The following is a 21,755-nucleotide window of genomic DNA, read 5'->3' on the forward strand; positions in this document are numbered from 1 at the left end:
CCTCGGCCTTTTCTCCGGAACTAAAGATCTGAACCGGAACCGATTCGGAAATATATGTTTGGATTCGGATCCGAATCTATGCTAAAGTACATGTTGAGTTTTTTTTTTGGAGCTGCGGGTCTCGGTTCGAGTCTGAATCCTATTAGAGACCCCATCGAATACCCGAAATAACAAAAAATTATTGTATATATTAAGTATATTTGGGTGATTAGTTACATTTTTGGTATTTCAGATATTTTTTTAAGTTTTAGTTTGGGTTTTTTGGTATAATTTCAGGTTTCGGTAAAATTTTAGATTTTCAAAAAATATAATTCAGGTATTTTGGTATCTTTTGGGTTTTGGGTTTGATTTTGGATAAATTTTCAGGTATTTTTGCGGTTCTTCAGATATTTTTAAAGTTTACAGTTAATTTTCGAGTTTTCGGATTTTCGGGTCCTAAATACCCAAACCGACCCGAATTTAAAATATACCCGATAATTACGGATATTTTACGTATATTGAAATTTTAGACTTGAATCGATCTGGATCCGACAAAATCCGACTTAGAACCGACCCGAAAAATTATAAGTGCCTATATGAATCCAAATATCTAGGACCCGGATGCCCATGCCCAGTGAACATGGTTGAAAACTACAACAAACCGTATGTTCATGCTCTGTTCTGTTCATGTAATAGCAATCTTTTCTGTGAACTCTTATAATTAGATTGAAATTAGGATTTAACTAATTAACGTCAGACAATCCAGAGCTTAGTCTTCGATCCATTGCATAAGAACCGGATCAGAACAGATTTTGTTACTGTTTCTCGAAAAACCAGGGAGAAACTCGATTAGATTGCAAAACAAACAAAACTATAACCAACGTGTGTGTACTATATAAGACACGTGAAGATGTATTACATCAATCCACACAACTTTCAAAGGAAGACAACATAATAACCGTTTGTTTGAAATATTAAGCTCTTTGCTTTTTTGAAAATGGAGGTCGTTAGATTCGCCGTCGCCGTCGTTTTTGTATTGTTCTCCGTCTCGTCATCTAAGGCTGAGCCTACACCGGCAATGGGTGGAGGCGGAGGAGGAGGAGGAGATGCTCACTCAATGCCGTGTATACAAAAACTGATGCCATGTCAGCCTTATCTTCACTCGGTGACTCCTCCACCGCCCGCTTCGTGTTGCCTGCCGATGAAGGAGATCGTCGAGAAAGACGCCACGTGTCTTTGCTCCGTCTTCAACAATGTCGACATGCTCAAATCGCTTAACCTCACTAAAGAAAACGCTCTTGTTCTCCCTAAAGCTTGTGGCGCCAAGGCTGACATCTCGCTATGCAAATCCAGCAATGGTAAGCCACTTAATACGACGCCGATTATAGTAGGTTTTAGCTTGATGCACGCACGTTTTTGTTCCTTATCTTTATTATTTTTAATTTTTTTTTTAATTTTACTAAGGCACCACTACACCTTCGACGGGAACTACCACAACTCCTCCGGCATCTTCCACTGGTATGATTACATAATCTTATAATAACAGTTGTACGTGGTGGAGTATATATTTATCTTTGTATACATGAACAGGGAGCGGTTCCACCGGAGCTTCATCTTCTTCAACGGCCAAACCAACAAACTCGGCTCCTGCCATCAACTTCGCCGGAGCTAGCTTCGCATCAGCTTTCATGGCATTGGCAACAATCTTCTTCTGATCTACTACTATATTGCATTTTTTCTTTATTCATTATTACGTAGGTTTTTTATATGTTGAAAATTTGTTTGGTTATTGATTATTATTATCATTATGTACTTTGAAATTTCTAATAATAGTAATAATTTCCAGCATGTCTTTACCAACACTTTCTCTAATTAGTTTAATGCCCAAATCTAAATTCATCTCATTACGGTTTTTGTTTTAATTTATTTTTTGTGTACATGTAATGCAATCACAAACATGTACATTACCACAAGTCGATATGAACTATGAATTAGTGATACTATGAGGTTACTACTTCAAACTATTAATTTTACATATACTGGTGTATAGTATACATATGTCAAGTATACAATATGTTTAAAATAGGTATATACCTCGTTAGTCTGATAGCTAACGTTTTTGGAAGCTAGTTTTTAAGCTACTGTCGAGATTTTGACGTTGCAACTCCCGGATAATGTAATAGGAAATGATTCCCTGTTAAAATATGTTGACGATAGCTACTTGAGATCCCCTTTTTACTTTGATTATAACTAACGTTTTTATATAATTTTATCAAGTGTTTGTGACTGTGCTTTTTAAGATATAATTGAGTAGGAAATCTTGTGACAGTTCATCAAATGGATCCGGTATAGTTTTTTTATTTGTAAGATTGATTCAAATAATAAAAAATGGGCAAGAATACAAAACAAGTAGAGTCTGAAGTCCAGGGCACTTTACAAATAAAATCATATAATTCGAACCACTGACAGCGACAAATGCATATCTGCAAGCAAACATACAGCCGCATAAACATATACACATGCACATTAGTGTGTATTTTTTTTTATCCCCGTATGAAGGCATAAGTTAAGAGTGCTCAACAAAAATTTTATACATACTAATTAGCTTCATCATCGCTACTAAATTGTTTGTATGTAATTTTCTTAATCAATTAGAGAGTATGTATACTGGAAATTATAATCTGGAGGGTGGAGCTAAATATATGTTCGTAGCCACATGAGTTAACTCTGATAATCAAATCTACAGAATACATTCTCACATATGGCATATGCTTTTTACAATAATAATATACAACGTTGATTAATAATCATATAAAAATGTCGCAACTAACAAAGATACATCTATACATGTATGATGTATCCAGACATCTAATGAGCTGTATTTGTATATTATGATATTCCTATTTGTTTCATGGTACCTACTTATGTAATCTTTGTTTTTGGCTTTTGGAAATTCTAAAAACAGATAAACTAATTAATATTATAATAAGTAAAAAAATGTAAATAAAAAGGAAACCGAAACAAGAGAAGCCATGTCTGATGATGAGTTAGGTAGCGTCGTGACTCGAGCTCAGCCCAATCGCCCAGCTTATCCCAATCAAACCCATCCTTCATGGCTTCATCCATGTGCTTCTTTGTTATACGTAGTGTAAAATGTAAGAAAATCGTTAAGCCATAACTTTTGATTTTATGATCTTTAAAATTTTTTAATATACGTAAAATAAAAAGTGTACATTCGTTTGAACGAGGGTTTACAAGTACCCATAGCTGAATAAGAACATTTAGATCTAAATGACATTTGTCACGACAAAAAGTTCTAAAGTCTGGAGTATATCCGAGGAACCGACCATTAAAAATCATAATTTTAACCGATAATTTTAGTTGTATACAGGGCATTATAAAAAATTTACATAAATAACAAGGATATAAAATTTTAGTTTAGCTTGGGGCATCAAGAAAATTTAAAAATGTTGGACCAATACTGAATAAACATTGTATTTTAGTAATTTCTAGTGTTTGGTAGAACTAAAGATAGATAGACAATGGAGCTGGTCTTATAAGGGATGAATCTGATTAATTATCGAGTTTGACTTGATTATATGATAATTATTAATTAAGTAGCAGCCAGATATATGTGAATTAATGAATTAAACTGATCAACGAAAACCTTACTTTTTGTAATTTGATTACTATATCTATCGGATAAAGCCCCAATAAAGTTAAGAAGCGACAAGTATAAACCGGAGAGAGGAAGATACACCCAGACCTGTGAGTTGTACACAACCAGCTGAAAGAATAATTAACACTTAATCACCTCTTAATCCATAAACTAATAATGTATACACATAATTATAAAAGCCATCCCATTTCTGAGAAACTTCTCTCTTTGTGTATGCGACCTTCTCTTTCTCTCGTTCTTAATTCTACTTTATCATCACAATAATGGGAAACACATCTTCATGCGCACCATTGATCACATCATCAGGAGTAGTCAAAATATTATCTCCTTTCACCGGAACGCTCGACGTTTTCTCAAAGCCCATCAAAGCTTTAGATATCGTCTCTCAAAACTCCGGTCAATTCATCACCGACTCTACACTTCTCCAAATAGGCCACCGAGTCACCGCCGTATCTCCCGACGAGTTTTTGCGGCCGAGACGACATCTCTACCTTCTCCTTCCGACAGACATGCTCTTCTCCGTCTTAACACACGAAGAACTCGCTCTCATCTCCGAGAAAGCAGCAGAGATACTCAACGAGAGCCGGTATAACCATTTGAAGAGAGTATTCCCTGTTTGTATGTTTCCAGTGTCTGGAGACAAAAGAAGAAACTCATCATCGAGTAATGAAGATGATCACCATGATCATGATGGTGTGGAAATAAGAGACACTCTTGAAGAGAAGGTACTATGCGAATTGAACTATGGATCTTGGAGACCTGGATTGGAGACGATCGTCGAGAGCTAAATGAATAAAATCTTGAAGATCGATCGTTAAATATTTTACTATATTATTAATCTTAGACGAGTACATTTTTGTTATTTATTTTTGTTTCCCTAGTTTTTTTTTTTGTCCGAGTTATGAAGAAAAATTGAGGCCTAAATACATGAATATATTCACGATATACTGAATTTTAGTTGGAATCATTGGTTAATTATACATTTGAATTATAGAGATTGGCCCAATCTCTATATCAACTTTTAAGAACAAGTAGTTTAGCAGTTTCATTGAAACAAAATCAGACTCCTAACAGAAAAAATTACATAGTTTGAGATAACCTCACATGCAAGTAACTAATTTTGACTGGATATTGTTTCTTGTAGTATTAACCCGACAGCTATACTGAGTCTGGGTGTTTTTTCCATCCGATAAAAAAGATAATGGTCAACGTAGACGCTGGTTTCTGGTAAACCAGATTTTAGGTACAACTATTTTGGTACGTATATATTTATAAACATACATGTTAAGTTTTGAACGTTTAATTAATATAGATTTGAGAACTTAATTGGAACCATAGCAGATGCTCTGAATATAAAGATTTCGCCAGCCGATCTAATAACCAAAGAAGGAATATTATAGAAAGGACCTGCATATTTTTTTCGTCCTAGGCCAAAGTCTACACACCTACCTGAGTATAGGTATATCATAATTCATACATAAGCAAGCTTTTAGCATTAAATAATCTGTGATAAGAACACAGACAGAAAATACTGATGATTAGTGTTCAATCCAATTCAAAAATACTGATGCTAGGTTAAGGCCCATTTAAAATAAAAGCTTATCGGTTGTATCCATGTTTGGGCTTCTAGAAAAAAAAATGAGGATGACAAAGCAACAAGAGTCACCTTAGATAGACTAGAGGAGGGGCCTCGCCTAATAGCGTGTTTGCGTCAGGAGTTTGTGGATGAGCACACACTCTTTTTAGTATTTTTTCTGTCCGAAAAAGCATAAACAGACAAAAATGAGGAACCCACTTGCACAGCTTCCCCATGCGCTCATAGTGCGCGTGTCTCCTACGTCTTCCATTTTGTGTCTTCTCCCGTGTCTGTGCCGAGATTTTTCTGTTTTTGGTCGTTAACGAGTTGACTTTTTTTAATAGCGATCTAAGTTTGATTTTTCTTGACGAAAAAATTAAACAAAAATCTAGAAGAACAACAAAAACATGGCTTATCGATTTGTCAGTAGAATCGAATGTTCCGTAGACCTGGAAAAAAATCGAATGTTCTGTAGACTTTTGTATCAATTTATATTAACTTTTAAATGGTTATTTACATACCTCATGGTTTGTTGTAACTAACAAAGTCTCTATTTTGTTAAAAAAATTTAAGATTCAGAATCAATTAGGCTGAGAGTTAGCTCAATAACAAAACAACAAATCTCAAAATAGAGAAATAAAACAGTTAAGCTAGATTCAGTTAGCCAAGAAACCTAGAAAAATCAATTCATTAACTGTGGAAATCAATTTAATAGCCAGTCAAATATTATATTAGACCTTTCTCAAAAACTAAAATAAAATAAAACATATATATATATATATATATATTTATACATTATATAATTCTAAAAATATATATAGCGAGTTGATATTGTAAAACAAAAACAAAAAGAGGTTGGACGAAACGTCTGAAGCGCGTGAGAGGTTCCAATATCTCGTGTGGTTTTCCATATAAAGACAGTTCTAAAACCGAACCATCTTAACAAAATCGCTTCTCTCTCTCTCTTTATTGTTGCTTATCCATTCTCTCTCTCTTCCTTAAATCGATCCTCTCGAATTCGAGAACAGAGCCTTTTGATTCCAACCCTCTCTCCTGTTCTCAATTAGTGGGTCAAAAGAGGGATTCAAAAAATGACAGGCTTCTCTGTGTCTCTTATCGTGTCAAACTTATCAAACGTCGCCTCGTACCTATCTCCCATCTTCGAGACCATCCCGTCTAAGGTTGTTCCAGCGCAGATCGAGAAGGTTGTCTCTCTCGTCTCTCGCACCGGGAGAGATTTGCAGCGTTACGATAACGCAGGGTATCGTCAAGTCGTCGGGTACGTCAAACACGTGTTGAAAAGTTTTTCCACCTTTGACGTCACTCTCTATCTATCGCTGTTCATTTGGGAATCTCATATTTTTTTTTAAATTTGGTCAAATCTCCGCAGATGCGTTCCGTACAGATACAAGAAACGACAATGCAATGGAACCGAGACAAAAGAGATCGAACTTCTCCTTATCAGTGCTCAAAAGGGCAAAGGAATGTTATTCCCAAAAGGAGGTTGGGAGATTGATGAGTCTATGGAGGAAGCAGCTTTGAGAGAGACGATAGAGGAAGCTGGTGTAACGGGAGAGCTCGAGGAAAGGCTTGGGAAATGGCAATACAAGAGTAAAAGACAGAGCGTGATTCACGAAGGTTACATGTTTGCGTTGCTTGTTGACCAAGAGTATGAGCGGTGGCCTGAGGCGGAGACTAGACAACGGAGATGGGTTGGTTTGGATGAAGCGAGAGAGGTGTGTCAGAACTGGTGGATGAGAGAAGCTCTTGAAGTATTTGTTAACCTGAAGTGTAAGGCCGAGGAGGTTGAGATTGAAGCTAATGATGTTTAGAGGTTGGTGGAACAGAGCTTTTAGACTTAGTGTCCACAGGGATCAGAAGAAGAAGCTTACTGGGGAGGATTCATTTGGTCACAGCATCTCTCTGTCTCTTGAGAGTTGTGGAAAAGTTTTGATTGTATGAAAATAAGATGTCAACTATATACTCCTAATTTTATTCAATCTTTTTGTATTTAATGATTCATTTATTCTTTGATTGTGAAGAAAATGCTAGTCATTTTCCTCTTTTTTTTGTACTATAAGCTTCTATAGGAACACATTTAGTGTAAGAAAGTAGATTTTTCTTCGAAAGACCACTATATTGTGAATAATCTATTACCGGATTACCATTAAACTGCATGGACTAAAACCTAAAACCTGATTTTAATTCAAAAGAGCTTGAATTCCGGAATAAGTGTTTTAGCACATCTCCAGATTTCACCTACCGATTGACTACAACAATGCGGGCAAAGTTAAGGTTCCTTAAATAAAACATTTTAATAAACTCAAATCAAATGTTTAGCTTCATGATCACACACACGTCTGATAATACTTAAGAATTGTACTGCAGAATCTTAGCTTTAATTATTATTACTAGACTTCATGACCAGCGTCTCTAGTCTCTACTGTGAACCCACCACAATAGATTACTGAGAGAGTTTCCATCGTCAAACTCATGTAATCCTCGAATCTTCTGTAAAGCTTCATATTTGTCGTAAACACTTTCCAAAGCATAAACGAACCCTTTCCAGCCATCTTCAACGCCGTCTCTCTTCAACGCGGGCAAAGTCCACTTCACGAGCTGCTTCACGAATTTAACATCGGAGAAGAGGTTTTCCGATACCGGAATCAACGGTAATAACTGTTGACCAAGCCGACACTCTTTCCACTCCTTATCACCGAACCATAGGCTACTGTCTCTCTTTGTTGACCATAATACCCCAACCAAACGATTCTTGGCAGTGAATTCTTTTGGGTATATAGTGTCATCTTCTTTCACCTGCATACCAAAAAAGAAAAACAGTAGTCAAATTTGATTACCAGCTACTATTCCAGCAATTCGGTTTGAACCTGGTTATCAAATATATATATATATATGATGTATCTTATGTTTTGGTTTGGTTCATTTCAGATTTTAATCCGGTTTTTAGGATATGGTTTAATAAAAACCAAAACCGAACCACAACGATCTAACAATTGTAACCAAGGAAAATTAACCTGATCCAATTTCAACAATTACATATCTAAACAAATCATAACAAAAAAAACCCCATAGAAGAAAACTAGAAAATTGATTGGTAATTGGTTTGTCAGATAAAACTTTAATTTCTTCAGATATAACTTTAATTGTAAAGTAGAAACTCACCTAATCATTCCCAAAAATGTGATTTCTTTGATGTACTTCCTAATCCTAGTTATTCAATTTTTTTCATTTGATTTCTACAAGTGTCCCCCTCCTATAAACCAAACAAACCGGACTAAAACCTACGGCACAACCCAATTTAGTTTCTAAAATACAGTTGTTCCGGTTTATTCGAATGACTTGGTTTGAAAACCGTTACCTGCCACCACATTTTCGAGGCGTGGATCTCAAGCGACATGATCGTGGAAGCCGCCGCAACAACATGAACGTCACCATACGCTAAACCTAACAAAGCAGCTGAGTAATAAGCGTTCACAGCCTCGCTCGGACACACCTGATTCCTCCCGTCGGCGAACACAGTCAACCCTCCCGCCCAAGAGTGTAGCTTGAAAACGTCAAAACATCTCAAACGGGGGAAAACAGAATCATAACCATCACACTTCCTCCCCAACGTCATGTAATCCGCCATAAGAGTGTACGCATGAGATTTGTATCTCTTCCCCCACAAAGGATCGATCTTAACGAGCACAGCGATCGCGTAGAGAAAGTAACCTAGATGAACATGGTGGTTATTGTAAATCCCATACCCGTGATCTTCTCGTGCATTTTTTGATCCGTGGACTGTGATAATACCTCCCCATTTAGGATCATACACAAACGAGTTTGGTCCGAAGCTTCCGTCAAGCCACGGCTCGATCATGTCCTTTAAATATTTACCGATAGCTGGAATCACGTGGAGATATGAGACTTCTTCAGCGATCAAAGCCAGCCTCGCCGCTCTCGATATCACTTTCCCGTAGTGATAAGACCAGCACGAGACCGGAGACGAGGAGTTTAATGCGATAACGTCTTTGATGAGAGCTGAGATGATCTCTTCGCGTGACGAATCTTGTTTCACTCCTTTGAGTGAATGCCACGTAATTGAAACAGTGTCCGGTTTAAGAACCCATGAATCTCCGATAACACCGGTTAAGTCTCCGTCGATGCTTTTGTATTTGATTTTGTCTAGTACGGTGGCTGATTCTGACAATAGCTTTAGATGAAGAGGATGCGCGAGCAGCAGGAGATCTCCGTGGCCTCTCTTCTCCCATTTGTACTCTAAAGTGAAGGGCGTTGTGAAGTCAGCGTCGCCGGAAACCGGGTAAGAGCGACTGAACCGGTCGAGGATCGGTTCGAAATCTGGTTTGGAGTTAGGTAACACAGCGATTCGGATTAAACCGGAAAACTCGCCACGGCAATGAATCGAGGAGTTGTCTTTTTTGGTTAGTTTAGTAGGCGTAGTGGTGTAAATCAACCATGTTTGGTTGTTGTTAAGCTTGGCTGTGTACTTTGTACACGAGCTGTTTCCGGAAAAGGACACGAACTCGTGGCTTGTTGAGATTGTGATCTTGTTGCAGGAGACCGAGAAGGTGATGAACGGGCTTCCTCTGACGAGGAAGAATCTGAGATTAGAGTAAGGGAAGTCAAGATTGACGCCGAGATCGCTGAATGAAGAGATCTGATGAGTTTGTTTGGAACTCTGGTCAATGGGTGAACCGGAGATGGTAATGTCCGGTTTGAAAACCTCGTGGAAGAAGTCTGAGTTATGAAACAGAGATGGGTACGAGATGGAGAGTGATGATTTCGCCGGTTTGATGAGGTAAGGGTGGAAGTACTCAGGTTGGTCGTCTTTACCGAGAGTGAAGTTCTGGAAGAAAGAGTTAGTAGGAAGAGGGTTTGAGAGGAGATGGTTGCTGAAGAAGCGAGATGGGTCGGGTAAAACAGAGGCTTCGCATTTCGGGAACCGGAACGGAGCGTCGCCCTTTGGTTTCGACTGAGCCATTTCTCTCGAATTTTGGTTTCCCCTAGTTCTCTGTCTTGTTTGTTTTTAGAAAGTGATTAGAAGATGTATCGTCTGAATCTGCAGCGACATTGGTATGGTAGGAGAAGAAGCGCGATGATTTGTTTTCTTTCTCGGAAACGCACACTACTTCTCATGCAACATGCCACGTGGCACATTTGATCCCCCTCCAAGAAAAGAAAAACATAATCCGACACAAATTTAAAATATACGCTTTAATTAAAGAGAAAACAGTCATTAAAACCTTGAACTTTCAAATTAAAACCAAAAAAACCTTCAACTTATGTTTGAGTCAAAAAAATCATCAACTTTCAAATATTAGTCACTAGGGCCGGACCCGCCCTACGGACGGATCAGCAAATGAAAGAAACAGTACAAATACATTTTAAATTTTAATAAATTTTAGTTTGTTTTTAATTATAATTTTTACTATTTTTACTACAAAATTTACTTCTCTTTTTTTACAAATTATATATTTGTTATTATATTAAAACAATTCATAAATATTATAAGTATTTTACTTTGTTCACAATATTTTATTTTCTTGAATTTATTAGATTTTTAATAAATTTCTTCTTAAATTTTATAATTTTAAAAAAATCGAAAAAGAAAATTCAATTTTTTTTTAAAGAACAATAAGCAAGTATCATTAAAAATATTTGTTATTTTTATGATTCTTCAAATTCACATTAACAAAAATCTGAAAAATAATAAATTTCGTAATTGTTTCCTTTTTTCTATTATCAAATTTTTTTCTTTTTTTTTTATCACCAAAATTTAGGTTAAACCAAAAAAAAAATAGAAAACCATAACTATTTGATGTATTGTTAGACTTAAAGATTATTTATAGAGAATTTGATGTATTGTTAATATTTATTCGAATGTTATGAGAACTTTGAAAGAACTTTTACAAATGATTAATAAAATAACATTGTATTTCTTATATTCTTGTAGAAGATGAATCCAATTAAAAATATTTTAAGGAAAAAATAAATTCATTTCAAATTCTTAATCTAATAAAATATTTTATTTAAAGTGAAACGTTAAATAAAAATCAATAAAAAACCATACTTTCAAAAAACTGTAAACCACATCCCTCGATAACTCAATGCAGTTAAAATAAATATTGAATCCTAGATATTTAGCCTATTAAACTCAAATCCTCACTCACCCACTCAACCATTCACCAATAGGAAAAAAGTATTAAAACTTTTTATGAAAAATGTGACTTGGCTCGTTCTCTGGTTTCTTTTTGGAGGACAAACACCGCCGCACTTGTGCATGTATTCCCTCCTGCACCAAGTTAGTTTGTAACCAAACATTAATCCAACTGTTCATATTCAAAGTTTTGAGCTTTTACAGCTCTAGCTTTAGTTGGGTTTAGTTACCTAACGGCTTATGCTGACTTGCATCTTTGGATTCTTTGACACATTTGTGTTGTTGTTGTTTATTGCTCCACCATTGGGTCTCTTGCTCAGTGGTTCCACTCTTTATTCCTTGCATTATTGATCCAAATTTCACAAGCTTTCAAAGCTAAAATGTTTGTAAGCTCTTGCAAAGAACCAGTTCTTTAGGAAAATACCTTTAAGGTGTTTCCTCTTCTTTTTCCGAGTCATCCTCATCGTCATCTGAACCCATCTAAAACTAAATAAAGCAAAATCAGTATACAGATCATAGCTTTCAAAAAAATTAAGTGAGTCAATGCTACTCTCAACCCATCAAAAAGAAAACTAAACTTTGCACTAATTAAAACGAATTTAAATTTACCACATCAGAGTTAAGAGTCAGATTTATCTTTGTCATCTGCCTCAGATTCACCAGCTTCAATGTTGGCCTTTTCATCAGCTTCACTGTTGGCCTTTTGATCATTCAACCCAGTGGCGTTTGATTTCTCCAACTCTAAAATAACAATATCAATTTAGAAGTCGTAACAAAACCACAAAACTAACTTTAATACAGTAAAGAAAACTTACCATTCTGAAACCTATCCATGGTGATTTCCTCATCTTCTTTTGAATAAAAATATGGAAAAAATTGAACACAGACAAAAGATAAGCTTCCAACTTCAATACATATAACCATTGTAGTAAAAACATTGAAACTTACCAGAGTTAACCTCACATCTGAGACTACAGTTTGTTTCAAGTTATTTGAATAAATGGAAATGGAATCTGTCTAACCAGTCACATGGGACATATTTGTATAATCCTGTGAGAAAATCCAAGAACAAATCATGCATTAGCATCATCTCAGTATATTGAGTTTGAGATCACATAACTGTTACTGCTGTACTACTCACACTTGGTTCTTGAGACGCTATCTTCTGCGCAGAATTTGAGCCATAGCACCAGTTGCCTAAAAGAATAAGATTAGAGTTAACTTAGAAGTTTCAACTCAAAGCAAACAATCTTTCATTCTCCCTTTTAGCCTGCACAATGATCTTTCGTAAAGCAAACAAAACCAAATCCAAGAAGACTCAGAAAATAACATGAAACGTTAGTAAAGTCAAAACTACACTCATTGCCAAAGCTTATAGTTACTCTGAGAAGCAACCCTGCGGCTTGTGCACTACTATTACAGTCCTCAACCACTTCACTGCAGGAAGTTAAAATAAAGATTTGGAAACAAAAGTATGAAAATTCTGAGATTAGACACTGGATTTTGTTTAAAAACTCCGATGATCATGAGTATAAAGAACGGAATAACCTTAGCGCCGAGGAGAAGCATGTCCACACCTATATGCTCTCACCACCGCGTATCACGTTCTCTCTTCCCGGAACTTTAAAAGTCAGACCCAGACTGTGGAAGAATAACGCCCAACCTTCAAATCAAGGATGAATCTGTAACAGGTAGCTTGGGATCGTCAGCAAGAAGATGGAAGAACGCTATCAAATTCGAGGTTGTTACTCAATCAAGAACGACGAAGATAAAAACTGGTTCAACCCTAATATTAAAACGCCGTGTTTTCACTTAGAGGTATCAGCACGGGCTGGGTCAGTTGTGCAAGAAATAAGGCCCATAAAGAACACGAAGCCCACCTGTACATAGAATAACTTAAATGAAACGATGTGTTTTGGCAAGGTGGGACACGTGTTGACACCAGAAGCTTCGACTTTCCAGGCTGGAGGCACAGGAGAGAGGCAAACAATTTTATATATATATAGACTAGGGATTAACCCGGGCTACGCCCGGGATTTTTATTTTTTTTTTAATTTAAGTTGTTAAATTATTTATATTTAGGTTATGATATATGTTTATATAAATGTTAAGATGCATGTCATAACTAAAATTTATTTTTAAATTTTAACACATTAAATTAACATATTTTTTACTATTTAAATATTTTTTAGAATTTTGTTGGCTATCTAGTTATCATATTTAGCAAAACTATCTGTTGAGTGTTGGAATAAATGTTTTAGATATTTAATCAAACTGCATAATATTTTCGGATCGACCACATGCTCAACAATCGATCGATCCGTAAAAAGATGGTCGATCTCCTTAGCCAGGTAAGTACAATTTTAGCAAAAATATCTTTGATTTTTAAATATTAAGTATATAACTATTCTTTTGAATATTTTTTTTTTTGAATTGTATTTTCTGATTAAATCATTGTATTATAATGTTTATGTAAATATTTTTTTGTGATGTTTGAATTTGTGTTGTTCGTATACTTAACCTAGATGATATTGATGTTTAACAATTTATTGTTTTCTGGAAATAGAAAATAAAGATATATCAAAATGTATCTAATACTTATTAAATGATAATATAATGTAAATTACATCCATTATTTGAAAATACCATTTGTTGTTTTTATTTTATTTTTTAAATCGGAAATTATTTTTATTTAAAAACATTATTCATATATAATATAATAGTTTAAGTTTAGAAGATTAATATATATATATATATATATATAAATTATGTATATTTTTTAAAAAATAATTTAAGATATTATATATTGAGTAACTGAATAAAAGCTGAATTTTTTATCTTGAAATTAAATATTTATATTTTTGTCTTCATGTTATACTCACCAATCCATCATTGATATCTATAACTCAGTATGTTTTAAAAAAAATTTAGTTTTAAGTAATAAACAAATTTAATAAATTAAATTCATCACCTATAATGTTTTGTAAACTATATTTGAAAATTCTCTAAAATTGTATTTTAAGCATAATATTACTATTATTTAATTTAAGTTATTTTAAGCATAATATATGCTAAACCAACTTAAATTATATTTACAATAGGACCATCCTAAACCGGTTAATAAACCAAAAACAATATTAAACCAACATGAACCAATACCTGATTCGGCGAGAAAGGAAGTGTTTTGGGATAAACGCTTGAATGATTATTAACAGTAATGGTTTGATCATGAAAGAGTTAGTATGAATATTAACAATAAAATTATGGATTAGATTAATTTAAATTTGTAAGAATACTTTTGAGTCTATGAAAAGCAATTCAATTACCATGAATAAGTTTGGCTTTTGGAAGTTGCGGGTTTCCCAACAATGAATCCACCTAACAAAAAGTTCGTTGTTATAAAAAATCTCCTTCAAGGTCATTAAAGGTTTTTGGGACGGCAAGAGTTGATGGTGGAACCATTTTTTTGCTCGAGTGCTTTGAAGTTTTCCTTGATAGTGTGAGGTTGATGTTGATGGAATAATGAGTTTTATAGGGACTTTCTTGATGTAAAACTATACATTTTTATTTTTTTTTGTTTAATGTGGTATTTCCATTTTTATGTAGTTTACTACCATTTGAAGATAGATGTACATTTTAAGATAGATGTTTAAATCTTAATGTACTTTTTCTATTTTTTAAAATGTTTATTTCCATTTCTTATATTTTTTATTAACATAATATCTATATTTTATATTTTAAAATAGATATTTAAATCTTAATGTACATTTTCCATTTTTTTAAATTGTGTATTTACTTATATTATATATTTTACATTTTAAGATAGATGTTTAATGCTTCATGAACTTTTTCCTTTTTTTAAAAAAAATTGTGTATTTACTTATTATTATATATATAATTCATATATTATATATTTACATTATTTACTTATTGTTTATTTTCCTGTATATGTATTTCCATTTCTTGTACTTGTTATTTACTTAATGTCTCTATTTTACATTTTAAGATAGATGTTTAAATCTTAATGTATGTTTTCTATTTTTTTTAAATTGTATATTTTCATTTGTTATACTTTCTATTTACGTAATATATATTTTAAATTTTAAGATATATTTTGAAATCTTAATTTAATGTTCCATTTTTTAAATTGGGGATTTACTTATATTATATATTTACTTAATATTTATTTTTCTTTATATTGTGTATTTCTATTTCTTATACTTTCTATTTACTAATAATTTTATAATTTTGGATAGATTTACATTTTAAGATAGATGTTTAAATACTAATGTAATTTTTCCATTTTCAAATTGTGTATTTCCTTTTCTTATACTTTCTATTTACGTAATATCTATATTTTACATTTTAAGATAGATGTTTAAATCTTAATATACTTTTTTCATTGTTTTTAAGTTGTGTATTTTTTCTTTCTTATACTTTCTATTTACTTAATATCTATATTTTACATTTTAAGATAGATGTTTAATATTTAATGTACTCTTTCCATTTTTTTTTTAAATTGTGCATTTACTTATTATTGTATATATAATTTGTATATTAATATATTTATAATATTTAATTATTATTTATTTTTCTATATATTGAGTATTTCTCTTTCTTATAATTTATATTTAGTTAATATCTATATTTTATATTTTATATTTTAAGTCTTTATGTATTTTTCTATTTTTAATGTAAAACGGTAATATTTAATAGAAGAACTTGGACAAATAGTCAAATAGTTATATTTATGTTTTTTTATTTTTTTATAAAATGGTAATGTTACATTATGGAGATAAGCCGTTTTTTCTATTTTTCTAGTGTAAAATGGTAATCTTACATATGTTTAATGTAGTATTTTCATTTTTTATGTTGTATGTTTACATATTATTTATTATTTTCAAAATTATATATAATATTTTTTTTACAAAATAGTAATGTTACATTATGGAGATAAGTCGTCTTTTTTTTAGTGAAAAATGATAATCTTACATATGTTTAATGTAGTTTTTCCATTTTTTATGTTGTATGTTTACATATTATTTTTTTAAAATAAAAATGTAAAATGGTAATCGTACATATGTTTAATGTAGTATTTCCATTTTTTATGTTGTATGTTTACATATATTTATTATTTTCCAAATTATGTATAATGTTTTTTGTTTTTTATAAAACGGTAATGTTACATTATGGAGATAAGCCGTATTTCTTTCAAGCGAAAAATGATAATCTTACATATGTTTAATGTAGTTTTTCCATTTTTTATGTTGTATGTTTACATATTATTTATAATTTTCGAAAATTAGTAATATTAAAATGTAAAACTATATTTTATGCCACGTGTCATCTTTTGGGAGAAGTTTTTTCCGCTGATGTGGACGTCCTATAGAGCCTCAAAAGCTCTCTTTTATTAGTAGAGAATTTTTTTATGTTGTATGTTTACATATTATTTATAATTTTCGAAAATTAGTAATATTAAAATGTAAAACTATATTTTATGCCACGTGTCATCTTTTGGGAGAAGTTTTTTCCGCTGATGTGGACGTCCTATGGAGCCTCAAAAGCTCCATTTTATTAGTAGAGATTTTAATTCTCATATTTTGTTGACTCTGCCGTTTAAGAAACCCGAATAGTCAATTGTTAAAATCAATTAAAACTAAACGTCTATTAACTATCCAAACAATATTTTTCTTATAAAACTGATTAAAACATTGATTAAATGACGTCTTTTTGCTTCTGGAAACACTCAAATCATCTCTTTCGCAAAACTAGAGCCCCAAATCAACTTCATCTTCTTCACTTTGGTCTCGCGAAAGAAATGTTTTAAGTGTTTCAGAAGAAAACAAAACCTCGGTTGATCAATGTTTTAATCGATTTTTAAAATGATGTCGTTTAGAGAGTTAACATGCATTTATTTTTAATCAAATTTAACGGTTGACTATTCGGAGCTCTTAAATGACCGAGTCAACAAAATATGAAATTTAAAATGACCAATATTTGAAAGTTGGTGATTATTTTGGCTTAAACATGAGTTTGAGGTTTTTTTGGCTTTAATCTGAAAGTTTGGGATTTTAATGGCTGTTTTCTCTTTAATTAAATGGTAGAACTCCTCTCAGGTTTTTAAAAATCATTTTTTTCTTTTAATTTTAGAAATTGAATTATTAGATTTAAATTTTAAAAAACTCATAAATTGTTGGATTTTATAAAATTTAAACAAATATGACATAAAAACATATTAAAAATAGGAATACAAATTTATAATTAAAAATTTTAAATAAACATGAAAGAAAAACATAAATCTAGTTGGTACTTGGAAAACTATATATATGCTTTCAAATCTGAAGAAAAGTTTCCAATGGTTTTTTTGTAGCCACCTTTCTAGAGATGGAAGTTCAACCATTTGAGTAAGATTTTCTCCGGGAGTAATCTCAGAAGTTCTTCTATATCATGCAACAGACATGAAACTATTTATTGTTATTTACAACACACATATACATTAGTCAAAATTCAAAAAGAGATATGCTTAATCATTACTTGGTTGTCCTCACCACCAACTCAATAAGCTGAGGCATCTTCTTCAAACTAAGATGAGCGAGGAGCTGAAACTGCAGTTCCCAAGATTAGTTAATAAATCATCAAGCACAAATACAAAGGAATATGAGTATAGAGAAACAAGTGTGGACCTTTATGAGTTGTGAGATCAATCCAAGCACAAGATGAGGCTGCAAGAAAATTTATTCAGTGGTCACAATCTTCTCTAGCAGTCTAAACATCATATATTAAAAATCAAGCAAGCAAAGCATACCCATCCTTCAGCTAGGTCATGTGTCCCAATATTAACCATGTTGCTTCCAACAGCTCTAGCAGAGTTGAGACAGAGCGTATGATTTTCATCTCTCTCCCACAGTTAAGTACTCTCTTCGTGTTGATGGCTCGTTCATCAATCGTCCCAGGAATTGCCATATTAATAAACTGCTATATTAATAAACTTACTGTGCCAAAAAAAGAATCAAGTCAAACCCCCAGAAACCATATCTAAGATGCAATTCAATGAAAAAAACTCTACATTTACCATAGAAGCACACCATCTTTCACAAGCTCATACAAACAAACATTATCTTAGTTATCTTCGAGTCCAAGAAACACATTTAAGACATCGAAAGGGATTCACAAAACTAATCAGAAGCCAAATCTGGTAAGATCTCTTTGATTTCTTTCTCCTTGAACGCATAGGTGAGTGACTTCACCTTCACCAACACAGGTGGAAGATCCTCTAACGTAACCTTATTTCTCTAATTCTTCAACGCCGCAAACTAAAACACGAATCCGAAAGGTTTATATACAGATTGAAAAACGAGATTGCATAGCCATGGATTCAGAGTTACCTTGGAATTGAGAGAATGAAGCTCGACTTGCATGAGCTGGCTTTGTAGCCATGGATCCGAAACGATTACTCCCACGCCAGATATCAACCTCTTTGTAAAGAGAAGGAGATGGAGATCAAAAGTGAGAGAGAAGATAGAGTGATTGGGATTCGAAGAGGAAGAAAGAAGAGAATATTACATTGGGAGACAGTTTTATGTTTTTTATAACACAATAGAAGAGTTTCTATTACCAAAACAGTTTATTCTAGGGGTGGGTGTTCGGGTACCCGTTCGGGTTCGGGTTGGGTATTTTGGATTTTCGGGTATTTCGGTATAGAGGTCTAGAACCCGTTCGGGTATTTCTGTACTTCGGGTCGGGTTCGGGTATTTTTAGTTCGGATTCGGTTATTTCGGATCGGGTTCGGATATTTAGATTTTGAAAAAAAATATTAAAATTTTCATTTCTCAAGTTTATTGTATTTAAAAATATAACTTTTAGTTAACTAATTTTTTATTTTTAATAGATTGAATGGTTAATAGATTTGGATATAACATTTTAAAACTAAAAAGGCACTAATTTAGTTATTTTTTTTTAAATTTTGGATATAACTTTTTGTTAATTTTTGAAATAAAAAACTTGACATGCATTTTAAGTGAGTAGCAAATCATTTTTTCCGGAATTGTATGTATATCATATGAACTTAAATTATGTGTAGTATCAATATAAATATTTTATATAAAATGAGAGATATAAACTAGAAACATAAGGTTAATTATACATATGTTCGGTTATCTTCGGATATCCATTCGGGTTCGGGTATTATCCGTTCGGGTTCGGGTATCCAATCTCTCCTTATTCAATACCCGTTCGGGTATTTTGCTACTTCGGTTCGGATTTCGGTTCGGTTTTTTCGGATCGGGTTCGGGTGCCACTTCGGATATCGGGTAAAGTGCCCACCCCTAGTTTATTCTAACAGTTTCCTTTTTTCTTAACTAAACTAGTCTATTATTAATTATGCATCTGACTAACTAAACTAGAATTATAGGCGGGAACCTACCTCAGCCGCACATATTTCTTTCCATCCGACGACCAAGATTAAATCAGAACACATTGGAATAGACATATATATGTCTTAGTGGGGGTTATTGGTTGGTGTATTTTGATAGATTTGAAAATCCAAACTAAATCTAGTGTTATTGGTTCTATGATTTTAAAATATGTATTGAAATCATGTGTTATTCGTTTAATGATTCATAAATTCTAATTCAAATCAAGTGTTATTCGTTTAATGATTCATAAATTCTAATTCAAATCAAGTGTTATTCAATCATACATATTTACTAATATATTTGATTTCATAATGTATTTGAATGGATTTGCATGGATTTCTTTGTGAAAAATACAAAGGCCCAAATCCGAAGGAAAACTTCCGGATTTGTAAATACTAATCCGAGAAAATTTGAAAATTTGTATATTTTACTTGGATTTATAAATACTATACGGATTTCTAAATCAATAAAAATATATAAACCAATAACACCTCCTTAATTCCTGACCTTTGGATTTACTGCTGTACTTTTACTATTAATGGCTCATATTCATTTTATCATCTAATCCCACTTCATTTTTTTTTATCTGTCTCGGTTCATCGTTTTTTTTTGTCCAGAAAAATCCAAAAACCTTAAACTTTGACCATAAACTCTCTGGATTATTGCTTCTAGCCACTGTCGTGGCTTCTTTTCAGCAAAAGAAGATAACAGTTCATATCTGGTGGAGGGGAGATTAAGAGATAGATGATTCAGATCCTCTCTGGTGTTGATGACAGAGTTCTCAAACTTGCAGATTTTGGTGTCTGTGATTGTAAAGTTTCGATCTTGGACTCAAGTTATTCCTCTTTTATATGATAGATGATACATTTTAGATTTGTCACATCTTTTGAATTTATACCTCTAGTAAAGTTTCGATCTTGAGTCAAGCTTTAATAAAGTTTATTTTGGCTGCTTGGTATACTAACATACTTTTCCAAAAATAATTACGACATGAACAAATTCCCAGATATTGTGTACACGTGAATATCTTTACAACAGTATACATGTGGACATCGTTAAAACATGTACCTTTAAACATAGGAACACATGGACATGTTGAGCCAATATCGTATCCATGTGGTTACTCAATATACTCGTGTACACGAACATGTTGTACATAAAAATAAAAATGCAACATGGAGTTCATTTATTTTATCCGAATGAATCAAAATTTAACACGAACATGATGTACATCTCTAACTTTATCCGAAAGAATCAAAATTTACATAATTAAAACAATTTTGACTTTGCTTTGAATTCTCTTGTGACATAAATTTTGGGTATATATGTTCACCATTTAAATATAAAATGTTGAAACTTGTAAATCTATGTTACAAATTTGTAAATGTCTAATTGAATGTTGCACTATGGTAAAATGTATATGTCGATATTGGTAAACAAGTATACATGTAGATATATTCATCGTGGAGCTACTTTTAATATTTCAAGATGTAATGTATTTAAAAATGTTTTCTACATTTGTAAAGCCACATTTGTTATCTTTTTGAAATATCCACCTTACATATTTTCATGTGGACAACTATATCAGATTGTGTACGTGTGCAAAATATATCTGAGTGTACAATCTTTTTTTTGATGAGTCATTCTGGTATTTTTTTAAAAAATACATCTACCTTACACAATGTATCCATCCGATTGTACATATGTACATTCCCATCAAAGTGTACATGTGTACACTATGTATCCAAAACAAAATTATACAAAAGCTGAAGGACAAAATTTGCAAACAAGTATCCATGGAGTTTGTTTACTTTATCAAAATGAATCAAAATTTAACATGAACATGATGTACATCTCCAACTCTATCCGAAAGAATCAAAATATACATAATTAAAATAATTTAGACTTTGCTTTGAATTCTCCTGTGGC

At 32.7% G+C, this 21,755-nt stretch overlaps 4 protein-coding genes and 2 long non-coding RNA genes across 11 annotated transcripts; 3 read left to right on the plus strand and 3 right to left on the minus strand.

Annotated features, from left to right (window-relative positions):
• Positions 1-867: 867 nt before the first annotated feature.
• On the plus strand, positions 868-1,830 carry LOC106351426 (non-specific lipid transfer protein GPI-anchored 3-like). Its single transcript, XM_013791229.3, has 3 exons — positions 868-1,337; positions 1,444-1,497; positions 1,570-1,830. Exons 1-3 carry the CDS (start codon positions 977-979, stop codon positions 1,692-1,694), a joined length of 540 nt encoding a protein of 179 aa, XP_013646683.2. The 5' UTR covers positions 868-976; the 3' UTR covers positions 1,695-1,830.
• Positions 1,831-2,017: 187 nt separating this feature from the next.
• Positions 2,018-5,985, plus strand: LOC106351427. Its single transcript, XM_048782430.1, has one exon. It carries the CDS (start codon positions 3,922-3,924, stop codon positions 4,444-4,446), a length of 525 nt encoding a protein of 174 aa, XP_048638387.1. The 5' UTR covers positions 2,018-3,921; the 3' UTR covers positions 4,447-5,985.
• Positions 5,986-6,163: 178 nt separating this feature from the next.
• LOC106346900 (nudix hydrolase 4-like) lies at positions 6,164-7,363 on the plus strand. Its single transcript, XM_013786364.3, has 2 exons — positions 6,164-6,513; positions 6,625-7,363. The coding sequence occupies exons 1-2, from the start codon at positions 6,326-6,328 to the stop codon at positions 7,064-7,066; spliced, it is 630 nt and encodes a 209-aa protein (XP_013641818.2). The 5' UTR covers positions 6,164-6,325; the 3' UTR covers positions 7,067-7,363.
• Positions 7,364-7,524: 161 nt separating this feature from the next.
• LOC125610243 (probable endo-1,3(4)-beta-glucanase ARB_01444) lies at positions 7,525-10,775 on the minus strand. Its single transcript, XM_048782431.1, has 2 exons — positions 8,614-10,775; positions 7,525-8,051 (listed from the first exon to the last, which is right to left on the minus strand). The coding sequence occupies exons 1-2, from the start codon at positions 10,234-10,236 to the stop codon at positions 7,668-7,670; spliced, it is 2,007 nt and encodes a 668-aa protein (XP_048638388.1). The 5' UTR covers positions 10,237-10,775; the 3' UTR covers positions 7,525-7,667.
• Positions 10,776-11,259: 484 nt separating this feature from the next.
• LOC125610244 lies at positions 11,260-13,402 on the minus strand. 4 transcript variants are annotated; one of them, XR_007340261.1, is made up of 8 exons: positions 12,961-13,400; positions 12,554-12,849; positions 12,361-12,462; positions 12,228-12,263; positions 12,022-12,153; positions 11,837-11,898; positions 11,643-11,750; positions 11,260-11,547 (listed from the first exon to the last, which is right to left on the minus strand). It is a non-coding gene; the product is annotated as an uncharacterized LOC125610244 (long non-coding RNA). The 4 variants fall into 4 exon arrangements; XR_007340259.1 differs by having other exon boundaries at positions 12,228-12,260; positions 12,554-13,402; XR_007340260.1 differs by having other exon boundaries at positions 11,643-11,742; positions 12,554-13,402.
• Positions 13,403-17,835: 4,433 nt separating this feature from the next.
• On the minus strand, positions 17,836-19,034 carry LOC106346901. Of its 3 annotated transcripts, none has more exons than XR_001270583.3 (5): positions 18,798-19,034; positions 18,485-18,725; positions 18,218-18,404; positions 18,096-18,134; positions 17,836-18,017 (listed from the first exon to the last, which is right to left on the minus strand). It is a non-coding gene; the product is annotated as an uncharacterized LOC106346901 (long non-coding RNA). The 3 variants fall into 3 exon arrangements; XR_001270584.3 differs by having other exon boundaries at positions 18,479-18,725; XR_007340262.1 differs by having other exon boundaries at positions 18,218-18,725.
• Positions 19,035-21,755: the final 2,721 nt, after the last annotated feature.

This window comes from Brassica napus, chromosome A6 (genome assembly GCF_020379485.1).
Source record: "Brassica napus cultivar Da-Ae chromosome A6, Da-Ae, whole genome shotgun sequence".
Taxonomy (NCBI): domain Eukaryota; kingdom Viridiplantae; phylum Streptophyta; class Magnoliopsida; order Brassicales; family Brassicaceae; genus Brassica; species Brassica napus.